The 12,370-nt window shown below is 40.5% G+C and overlaps 1 protein-coding gene across 1 annotated transcript; it reads left to right on the top strand.

Moving 5' to 3' along the window:
- Nucleotides 1–5,444: 5,444 nt before the first annotated feature.
- LOC134451952 (uncharacterized) lies at nt 5,445–10,632 on the top strand (the record flags this gene model as incomplete). The annotated part of the gene is made up of 4 exons (XM_063202349.1): nt 5,445–5,587; nt 5,979–6,043; nt 8,113–8,192; nt 10,276–10,632. Coding segments are annotated over exons 3-4 (399 nt in total), but the record flags the coding sequence as incomplete, so codon positions are not given.
- Between the last annotated feature and the right edge of the window lie 1,738 nt (nt 10,633–12,370).

Genomic DNA, 12,370 nt, shown 5'->3' with positions numbered 1-12,370 from the left:
TAGTTAACTTTTCAATGGCTATTACAGCATTTCACTTGTGGAACGACCTGCATTATGGGCTATGGGGGGCTAATTCATACTGTGAGTGATGTGTTTTTAAGTCTGGTCTCCCATGGTGGACTTACAATCGATGCTATATTTAGCCCACATGTGATGCTGAGACTGTGTGGTGGTTTGACCTTCTGCCTGCCCTGTTGCTACCTGACCGAGGCGAAAGAGGGCTCGCACTCAAAGCCCTCTCATCTCCTCAGACCCCGACAAACCACACTGCACAGACCTCTCACCCACAAGCCACCACACATAGGTAAAGCAGAAAAAAACCAAAAACATTTTAACAAATTTAAATAATGCAACAGTAGTCTCTCATCAGAAATCTCACGTGTACCCCAGCCAGACGTGTCTCGCCCATAGTGAGCGAAGAAGCAAGATACAAGATATTTACTGTCACATATGAATTGAAGATATTCATAAGCAATCTTTGTGCTCAAAAAAGACCCTACAAGGAAAAACTGTAGAATGGAATTTAGGAAATGTAGAAAAGGTTTCTGGCTTAATGATGGTGTTGGAACTGTGGTTGGAAGTACGGTCATGAAATGGGAGAAATGGGAGTAGAGGAGAGGGTTGAGCACACATCCCAGGTGCACACCGGTGCATGCTCAGGCATAGTGTGGAGGAGGTGTACCTGTCCAGCCAGAAGTGAGATATAGAAGTACATCACATGTAATTGGTGCTCTTAGCATTGTGAATTAGGCACAGGGTAAGAAGCCATCCATAGAGCTCCGGTAAATGTACATTTCCTCCACGTTATGTCTGGGATGAGGCTTCTGGGAGGAGACAACGAACCAATCAGTGAATGGGGGAGTGATGAGGGAGGGGGCGAGCAATTATGTTACATAGGCCTGCCAAACACATTTACATACCAGTAAGTCACAAATCACGACCAAACAGCCATTGGGTAAATTCAGACGCACATTTCAAACTTGAACAGAGTTCACCCCACTCACTAGTAATGGTTTCTAAATTCAGTCGTACCAGACCCTCTGTGCAAGTGAATGAGAAGGTCTATTAGAGCAGGCTTAAGGGACAGCATACCTGGAGCCATGTGGGGCTTGTGGCCTTTTGCTAGTTGCCTTAAAATTCATATTTAACGAATATTGACTTGCGTTTTGCCTCACAAACTCTCAAGACTGTGATAGTTTAGAACACGGAAGTAGTTTGTTGTTGCATGCAGGGACAGGGTTGTGACGCGTCTGAAACACTTGGCAGATGGTTTGCAGACGATTTGGCTTCTGGGCATGAATTGGGCTTTAGTCTGGGCACTTCAGCCATGGAGAAAGGTACACAAGAGCTCCCGATGCACCGGTTCTTTTTTCCTTCTGTAGCCTTTTGCAGCTATGGCCTAATGGTTAGCTAGGTCTTGGATTCGCTAGGTTGTAGGTTCAGCTCCCATTTTATTTTTATTTATTTTATTTTACCTTTATTTAACCAGGGAAATAAAATCACATTGAGAATAAAATTCTCTTTTACAAGTGAGCCCTGGCCAAGGCGGCAGGGCCATACCATCCATGGCAGAAGTGTCCTTGAGCAAGCCACCAGAGACTGTAACAAATACCCTGTGTACCCAAATAACCAAGTTGCTTTGGATAAAATCGTCAGCTAATGTAGTGTAGTGTAATGCAACCTGATCTGAAGGGGAATTGATTTTGCATTGCAGCACCTTCGAGGCCAACTGTAGAGGTATCCCGTGGCAGTAATGTGGAAGTAATATGAAAAGCGACACTAAACAACTGTAATAATCTCCCTACAGATGTGTTTTTCCATACAACATGAAAGTAGAACATCATGTCAGGAAAGTAGACTGTGATATACACACAAATAATGATTCTAGTTACGTGCACCAACAACAAGTGAACAGGGTGTGCCTCACTCACTCTCTCACTCACTCACTCACTCGCGCGCGCACGCACGCACGCACGCACGCACACACAACCAACATGTGTGAAGATCTCAAACATTTTAGGCGTGTAAATCGGGTCTCTCTCTCTCTCTCTCTCTCTCTCTCTCTCTCTCTCTCTCTCTCTCTCTCTCTCTCTCTCTCTCTCTCTCTCTCTCTCTCTCTCTCTCTCTCTCTCTCCTCACCAACATGTGTGAACATCTCAAACATTTTAGGTGTGTGTCTGCGCACGCGTGTGTGTGTGTGTGTTGCTGAGAGACATCACAGCTAGAAGGACACTTCCTGCTCTTGTTTTAGTGGTCGGAAATGGAAAATCTCAAGATGAGAAAAAAACTTGAGTTTACATTCAGGTCTTTTCTGTTAACACATGCATACCCACCGCAATACATCGCACTGCACGCGCTAGTCACCTGTCCCTACCACATTTGCAGCCAGAGCTAATGTTCTCTTCTGTTGAGAATGTTCAGACATCAGAATATGAATGACATCTGGATTATTTGATGTGTATATCAGTGCACAACGGAACTGGGAATGTTTGCTTGCTATGAAAATATGAATGAAAAAGCATTGTGAAAAGGCCATCAAAACAAGACATATGGCCTATTTTAAAAGATATATTGCAAAGACTATTTAAACAAGACATAGACCTATTTTTAAAAAGATACGCAAAGGCTGTCAAAATATGGAATTTGGGTGTACCCTTCAAGTTTGCCATTTGTGCTGCCATGTTCCACATGTATACTACCTCAACAGACATCAGAAGATTGGAAAATAAACAGTGATATTGAGTAATCATCCATGACAGATATGTTACAAGATCTCTCATAGTCTAAAAAGGTTTCTTCATCCACAATTGCAACAAAACAACAACAAAAATACAGAAAAGATGACACACGTGAAGAACAATTTATGTGAAGCAATCGAAATGTGATGAATGAAAAACAAAACAGAAATTAACCACATTTTTTCATAGATGTTTACGTATGTGTATATAATTTACTACTGATCAGACCGCAATGAAAGATCAGACAGCAATCTAGAGTGTAATCTACAGTGTAAACAGGCACGAGTTCCAAATGCAACTGGTGCTTTTAAGGCTCCAACCTACAGCCGCACACAGCCACATGGGGAGTAGAGAATGGCTGAGCAGAATTGAACATGTTGCAAAGGAGATGATCTACGTACTGTACATTATTGGTCCCCACCTTTTCTGGGTCTGAGGGCTACCAAGATGCTATCTGAGGACTACAGTACTACCATGGGTTACCCAAGGATTAACGGCTACCCAAGGGTTACTTGTGGGCTGCTTGTTTGTTCTAAATCCTCTAAGGATCTCTTGACGGCGTTCTCAAATCACACTATGATTGAAAGATATAGTTTATTTACAGGTTATAAAAAAATATTCTTTATAGGTTAGAAATAAATAATCTCATTTAAATTGAATTAAGTGTTGTCGTCACTATTTATTAACATCCTCGGTGGGCACCTCCGAAGCTCCTGAAGGGCATGGCATTGGACGAGGTTTTCTGATGTGAAGTTTGATATCCATACGTGTAGAGTAGGCTATATAGGCCTACTAGCATCAAGCAAACAGTGTTTTTGTATAATTTCTTACATTGCTATTTGGTCTTAATCCAAGTATCTCTCAACATGCAGGTGTAGAGTAAGTGAATGGCTGTTATTTTCTTTTACATTCTTCAGAGCTGCTCTCTGCTCTTTTGGTCTCCTGAGGCTGACTATTGTAGGCCTAGTGGGTGATTTCATCTGCTGTCAACAGTACTGCCCTACAAAGCAAAAAGGCAGTAACTGCGCAGAGCTCAAAACTGAGTCAGTTGACTTTAAAATGATGCCGCAATCCAGTATAAGTGGTTTTTGGGATATTACTGATATGTGACAGTTTTGTTACTTTATATTACCACCCTTTTTCCAAATCAATCATTTTATTTATCTGTAGACTTTGATATATATGGCATTAAAGTTATAGTTAGTCATTTTAAACAGCAATGAAGTTAGTGCCTTTTTGCTTTGTAGGGCAGCGTAGGCCACTGTGGAAATCAACATTCAATGCCCGTAAATGTTGTTTGTTTATTTCTTCTTCTAGTTGAAATTACACTTGTATCATCATGTATTATTTAATGGTGTTATTAATTAGTCCCATTTCCACTGATGCCATTGTTTTTCAAAAGTTCTCTCTATCAATTAAGACATATCATAAAAGGAAACAAGTGGTCAACAAACAAATGCAGAGAGAGCAGGCCTACTGTGAATCAGTCTCTCCAGTGTAGGTCATAGTTAATGTGGAAATTCTGAAGCGTTTGTTATATTCTAGTTGATCAGTTCTAGTTGATGTTCATTTTTTTAATACAAGAGCTGTCATAGTTATAAACATGGAGGCTTCTTAGTGTGAAAGTGTAATTATCTCTGTGTTGCTTTGCATCTTAAAGCTGAACCCACACTCCAAACTGTGTCTCTCCTCATTACGAAGATGGTTTTGCGCAGAAACAAGGTAGCAACCACATTTCCTGTTTGTAACTGTAAAAGCATCTCACGGGGTAAAAATAGCAGAAGGGGCGAAAAACAAGGTGCAGTGATATGTCCTGACCTGATCGCGGACGCAGAATGGATCCACATATTCACAACAAGCTAAGATTATGACGGGTCCTCCTGGTGAGATTTATGTGTGTAACTCCACACATTTTTTTCTACATATAAATGTATAGCCTAAATAGTTTAAGTAGTGGGCCTACAAATTCATTTGACAAACGGCTCAGCACAGGTCTGTCTCTTTGTTAAAAAAAACAAAAAACGTCATGGATAATCTGCACATATTCAGCAATTGATTCAAACTTAATCGAGGGTTTCTTAGGTAGAATAAACTGAAGACAAGTACTCTGATTAGGCTAAACAAAAATGTTTTGAAATATACAAAATAGCCATATCCTATCTCGGGCATTTTCCATCACCACACACGTGATCGAGTTTTATGATTTTTTTTACTGTGACATTATTCTTGTATTTTGAATGATATGAACTCATTTGACATATGTCTCAATGCATATGAAAAATTGCATGTGGACAGCGATGAAGTATGCTCTTATCAGCTGACAGCTGATATTGCCAGTGGCATTCATTTTCTAACACATGTGCTGTATTTTGTCCTTTTACAGGCTGTACTTGGGCCTACGTTGGCTTCGCTCTGACCCTTGTGGCCCTGGTTATCTCAGTCTCTATAAATATTTTATTTTATTGTATGAGACGCAAAGAAAAGAAAGCAAAAGGTATGTAGGACACCTGTCACGATATACCATATCAGGGATTTACACTGTATTGTAAATTATAGCATAATGTTCCCTATTCAGATAAAAAATGGGCTTTAACAAAAAAGATCAAATATATTATATGTTATATGTGAAATAGTCATTGACATTGACTTGGCCCTTTATTGTACCGGTATCTGTATTTTATCTTTGGTACTCTGTACATTCTTGAATTTTGACACAGCGATAATTGATGATTCAGGCAAAGTTTTTTTATACTCTCTGCATTGTGGTCTTTGTGCTCTGTATGGCAAAACATTTTCTCACCAGATGCTGAGGAATACCTGTACAACTACAGCGATCAGGAAGATGAGAGGTACGGTCCGATCATGATAATCAAAGTTGTGGCAATGCTGTATGCCTGTACTGAATTCATGCACCGCTAAAAATGACTTTTTTTTTTTTTCTATTTTCAAAAAAAAAAGTCTGAATAACAAGATGACTACCCTAGAACTTCAGCACTAGGCCTTTTAGACTATTTAGACTTGATTTGGGAACCTCCCAATGGAACAAGTGAAATTATCCGATTTTCAATTTGTTAAAAGCAGATAGCCGATACTGTAAATGAAGAACATTTGACTTATTCCATTAACAAGTTCCCAAAACAGGTCTTAATCAAGATCGACAATTACTTGACAAAAGGAAAATAATCTTGCTGTGACTTCATCTTTTGCAATGTGGCTTATTATGTCACTGTGCTGGTATAGGTTTGACGAGGAGATTCAGCAGCAGGAGAATCCAATCTATGGGAATATATGTACAAACCCAGACGGTGAGTGGTGGTGCAATATTGGTTGGGGTCATGGGGCATTGTTAAAGACTTGGATTCTTGTAGATAGTGCTGAGCGATATGGAAACTTAAATTACATAATATCACGATATATCACAATTACCTATGTTTTCAGTTATTGTCATTCATATTGTTTTCATTAATTTTCTTTTTAGCATGCATACTATTTTTTCTAAAACTGCTTCTGGCCCAAAAGGCAAGCCCACGTTTTGCATTTTCTGTGAGAATGTAGGCTAGTTGTCTTTATTTTCTTTCTATTATGTAGCAAAATCATGTTTTTTAAAATGAATCTCTTTTCTTTTTACAGTTATATGAACTTAGAGCATGCATAGTGACAACACGAAATGATATTAAATTATGCATTAGCTGTAATAATGGATAAAATTAGTTTATCATAATAGAAATGAGAAATTACACTTTCTATCACGATAACGATACCGTCATATTGCCCAGCTCTAGACTCCACACATTGTGGGGTGTTAATTCAACAATTAGAGAGCACCAACACTCTGAGTCTTAATCAAGACAGACTGGGCTACTTCTCCGCAACTAGACGCAGGTATGACTGGAGCACTCAGCATACCTTTTTAAGAGGTTTTTTATTTAGGTGCACAAATGCCTCTTTTCCACTGCAGGTTTTCTGGGAGGCCTACAGCTTGACACAGCGTGACTCGGCCACCTCTTTTTGCTTTTCGAATAGGCACGACACAGCTCAATCGTAAAGCAAAAAGTGGCAGCCGAGTCGAGTTGTGTTGAACTGTAGGCCTACCAGAAAACTGGCAGTGGAAAAGAGGCAAAAGTGACTGACAATTCGACGCACCTGCATCTTCCTTAGAGTGCATATGCAGTAATTAACCAGTACGGGCACTCATGGTAGATCTCACAAGTTCCTCATTTAACACATGGGGTTCCACTGTATTATGTGTGAGGGTCCAAAAGGCTTCTCATCTCAGAAGCAATTTTATCATGTCACCATGTTGGGGAAGTGTAATGCTGAAATTTACAGCTGAGTGCTCCGGTCATCCTTGGGTTTAGCAGTAGCCCAATCTGTCTTGATTCTGCTGTCCTCGACTGTGAGCACCACAAAGGCTGAAGCACAGATATCCTTCTACTATGAGTCTTAAATGTTGACGTATAGGCACATGTAAGACAACTATCCAGAGAGATATGATTTATGAAATAGAATGAAGGTTGCAAGATGAAAACTCTATCTTTAAAGGGACACTGTGTGAGATTTTTAGTTGTTTATTTCCCGAATTCATGCTGCCCATTCACTAATGTTACCTTTTTCATGAATATTTACCACCAGCATCAAAGTCTAAGTATTCATTATGACTGGTAAAATTGCACTTTTCATACATGAAAAGGGGGATCTTCTCCAAGGTCCACCATTTTGAATTTCCAAAAATAGCCGCGTTTAGCTGCAAAAATGACTGTACTTGGACCATACTAGATAATATTTGTTTATTACTTAGTAAACTTCCATGTAAAGATCAAATTTGGCAATAGGCAGCCCAATTTAAATGAGCAGCATAGTTGCAGTACCTTTTTTGACCATTTCCTGCACAGTGTCCCTTTAAACGAAAGGTTTTTGAAAATACAGTATTTCTCAAAGCAACTTGGCATGTGTGGTAGAACGAAAATGAGAGGTACCAGAGCATTTAACTGTGGCGCAATATTTAGAATTTCTCAATGGCACAGTAACTGCATTTCCTTTCCAGTATGTTTCCTGGGTAGGCTACATAGACACACAGACGTTAATGTGTCATTTGACTAACATGGGTATTGCATGCTCTGTTGTTCCAGTACAGACAGACAGACAGACAGACAGACAGACAGACACACACACACACACACACACACACACACACACACACACACACACACACGCACACACGCACACACGCACACACACACACACACACAAACACATCTATACACAGTATATGCTTTAAATAATCAATTATCCTAAATAAATCCCTTAGCACAGGTATGTATGCTATTATTTGCTTTGCTGTCTGACATTGACTCCACATGTGTGTGTGCTGTAGAGCCGGACCCTGATCAGGAGCCAGAGGCAGTAAATGAGATGTGCTACGAACAGATGACGGCCCACCGCACAAAACACAAGGTGCATTTGTCACGACTCTGGTTTATGTGAATGTTTGTGATATGGTTTTGTGTGTAGATTTACATATTTAGTATAATATTAATGCACTATACACAATCACAAGGTACATTATTACAGCTCCATTTTAGTGGATAAATGTAGTAGATTGTAGTACATTGTGCACATTGGCCAATTTCACTCAATCAATCAATTAATCAATCAAAATGAATCTTAAATTTGTACCATGGTCACTCTCCCCATCCTCTAAGAGGCTCACTCACTACCATAGAGCTGTGTCATCTGCATATTAAATAATATGCCCAGGGAAGCTGACATAAGCTTCATAACCAGGGATGTACTCTACTCTACCAGGTCCACCAGGCCCATGAAAATATAACATAATGGTGATAGTCAAAATCTTGGAACAGAGGTGGAGATCCTGGGTTCAGAAAGTAAAAACCAAAGACAGTAGACTGGATAAGAATGATTACTCGCCAGAAATCACATTGGCCACAGCGTAGTACGGACATGTAGCCTGAGGCCACGGCGTGCCTGTGGGTGCGTGCAACGCCATGATGGCTTGAAAATGTGACTAATGGTGACTCTGGATGTCTGGAATTTGAATTGCATTGTGGATGTGAACGGCTGCTGCTGCCCTTCTTTTTCAGTCAAGGTTTTGTCAATGGATTCTGGTACTTCGGACCATACTGATCAAAATAAGAATAGTCATGTTTAAATTTTCCCAAATCAATAGAAGAGTTTGGTCAACAGTCTCCTAATTCTGTAAGTAATGTTGATGGGACACCAACCTTTTCATGCCAACCAAAGTATTGTATGTGTGATTGTTGTCCTCTGGGGTGAAGGACATGGAAATACAACCACCAGACGCTGTGCATTGTAAACAGTAGGCAACTCATATTTTGGCAAGCTAATGCCATGCTCAGCTGTCACTTCCAGCGAGGGCACAGTGCATAGTGCTCAAATTTTTCCACGACACTATGCACTTAAGACCTCAGTGCACTGTGTGCACTGTGCACTGACTGTCAGTGCACTGATAAAAGTGCGTCATTTGAGACACAGCCTCAGTGTTTTCATCCCACAAATCCAAGATGGCCATTGTGTGGGGCACCCTATACTACAACGTACATATCTCCTAGTCTAGAAAGACTATAGCCATAATTCTGATGGTGGCTATCAATAGGTTTACAGCGGCCAGGAAAAAATGTTCCATCAGAAAATCCAAAATGGCCACTAATGTCGGGGCTTCCACTATGGGCCAACAGCCAAAGACTTGTATGTAGCATGGCATTTGATTTAAAGTCTAGGGATATATATGAATTCGAAAAGAATACTGTATGTTAAATTGTATTGTATTTACTTTCCTCTTACACTGATTCTTGAGAATGTGGCTAAATCAGAGAGAAAAAAAGTTCAAATCCAAATCCAAAATATAGAGATACAGATAAAGTCTTGGCAGTTCAGCAATGTATCAGATCAACCTCCCCATATTTTACTTTTTTCATAAAATATGTTGTTGTATTGAAGTGCAGAATTATTTTTTCAAGTCAACAGAATTATAGATACTTATTGTAAGTATAGTCTTAAAACATGTCAAAAAAGCCTCCAAATCCACTTAATTGGAGGATAGAGTATAACTTCACAATGATAACTCGTACATCTTAATGTTTCATTAACCAACACAATTCAGTCAAATATGGAACAGATCTGAGGGTGGTAGGGATGCAAGCAATTAATCGATTATTGCAAATAGTTTGATGCACCCTACTGATCATGTATCACTGTAACATTCTGGCAGTCCTAACATAATGCTGTAACATAATGTTGCATTCCATGTAACATAATTTCTGTTCCGTGATGTGTGCTTGCATTTATCTTCACCTAATATAAAATCAGTAGCATCATTCACTTTGTAAGTAGTCCTTTGTAAACGAGCATAAGTTACTAAATACTAGATAAAATGGCAATGCCCCGTGGGAAACTGACAGAGCTATGGCTGAGATCTGCACTCTCAGATTATTCTTATTGTTTATTGTTTCAATTGTAATTTTATAGGGTTATTTTTTTCTCTGGTATTGACCTTTAGCCCCCAGATGTCTCATATGCCTCGCTGGACTTGAGAGTGGCCAAGAAGCACAAGAAGAAACGGAAGTACGAGAGGAACCAGGCCGCTGGTGGCAGCAGCCAGACCTACCAGGGAGAGCCGCCCCATGGAGAGGCTTCGTCCCCGGGCAGCCTGGCCGTGGAGGAGGCGGAGGAGCAGCCAGCTCTACCCTCGCGCAACAGTAGCCTGAACATGTCCCGCCACAGCATCTATCTCAACAGCCAGCAGCTGGCCCAAGAGACACAGGAGATGGAGAGGGAGAGGGAGAATGAGTGGGGGACGGAGAGAGGGGCCGGGAGGGAAAGGGAAAGGGAGAGAGGGATTGAGAGAGAAATGGAAAGAGACAGAGGGGTGGTGATGGAAAGAGAGAGGGAGAGAGGGATGGAGAGGGGAATGGAGAGGGGAATGGAGAGGGACATGAGACAGGAACTGGGCTATGCAGAGAGAGTGACAGAGGAGTGGTGAAAGTTTGATAGGTATAATGTGTTTCTATTGTAACTAAATAATAATAAACATAATAATAAAGGTATACTAAATATATGTGTACTCGTCTTGTGAATTTTTATTGGCTGGTTATGGATGGATGACTGTATATTATTATTTCACTACTTTGAACGCTCTCATGTAGCTCTGTCCGTATAATACTGTATGACAGTGGATATTTTTTTTTATCAGGGACTACACTATAACTCCCTTCCCAAACTATGGCTGATCAAAAAAAATCATATCCTCTGGTTTTATGGCTTCTTCAATGCCCATGTGAGATGCGAACCAGCAGTTTAAAAAGTCCACGATATGCTGTCAAGTAAAACAAAAACTCAAAAAGGTAACTTTTGGATGGAGCCGCATACACTTCCCAAAGACGCAGAGCCAAGACAACATGTAAGGGTTATGGTCTACTGTAAGCATGGCATGGAATGAATGATTAAATGATCCAGATGGGTCATTGAAAAGCAGGGGCGGTTCCAGACATTTATCCTTTGGGTGGCAAAGGGGTGGCGAAGTGTATTTCAGGGGGGCATGCTCCTACACTAAGGGAAAATTATAAACACTATATAATCGACACACACACTTATGTGATACAGTGAATCCCTTAAAGTGAAACCCTGCAACCTAAAGTTCTATGTCTGAAATTATGTCAAGCATTAAGGCTATTGGTCACAATCAGGACTCTTAATTGGGGTGGCAAATCATATTTCTGGGGGGGCAAATGCCACCCCCTGCCACCCCTTAGAACCGCCCCTGGTGAAAAGGAGAGGGTGAGCTCTGAGGTGATCAGTGGCAACAATGGCAAGGGACACATGGCCAAATATGCTGACTTTGTCTACCATAAAGTAAGAACTAGCACTTACTCTGAGATAACTGCCGGGGCCCCTTTTTCACCTAACTAAGAATATTTTCGTGAACTGCTGGTGGTCGCCATATCATGAGATAGGTCATCTAGCTCTTACATTACATCTCTGGCTCTGACATCTCACATGGTATGGCGCCCCCTACTGGCCAGGGTCCCAAATACTGTATTTTCTGATGCTCCCCTCTCAGTGCAATCACACTTCACTGCAAAAGGTACAAACAGACAAGAATGAGTAGGCTATATCCCATAATTCATACCTGTGAAAAGTACTATGTATGTGTGTATTATTTTTGTTTTCAGTTGCAGGTTCTCGGTCTGACTGTGAACTGAACCAGGTACGTTTTTATTAGTAGATCTGCTCCTGGTACCTTTCAGAGCGTCTAAATTACATATCTTGGGAGTCGGGCTGCACTCTAAGTAGGGTGATTTATAACAGTGGAAAAAATTAGTGTCTTTTTTTTGTCTTTGCTGTAAAATTATGTACCCCTACAGGTGGAAATGTGCTTAATTTGTTGTGTAATTAACTAATAATATTAATAAAAAAATATTAATAAATAACTTATTTACACTCATCTGAAAGTTATAGCTGTCTGTCACAGGATCCCGCCAGAGAGCCACAAGACCCATATCTACAACTTACCAAAGCGAAAGCAGCACATCAACACATCAGCAACTCACATGACAGCATATAGAGCACATGCCACACCGCCGCATGTGTATTAA

This window comes from Engraulis encrasicolus, chromosome 7 (assembly GCF_034702125.1).
Source record: "Engraulis encrasicolus isolate BLACKSEA-1 chromosome 7, IST_EnEncr_1.0, whole genome shotgun sequence".
In the NCBI taxonomy this organism is placed as follows: Eukaryota; Metazoa; Chordata; class Actinopteri; order Clupeiformes; family Engraulidae; genus Engraulis; species Engraulis encrasicolus.
Note: the sequence above shows the minus strand (reverse complement) of the source record. Positions and strands in the feature narration are given on the sequence as shown.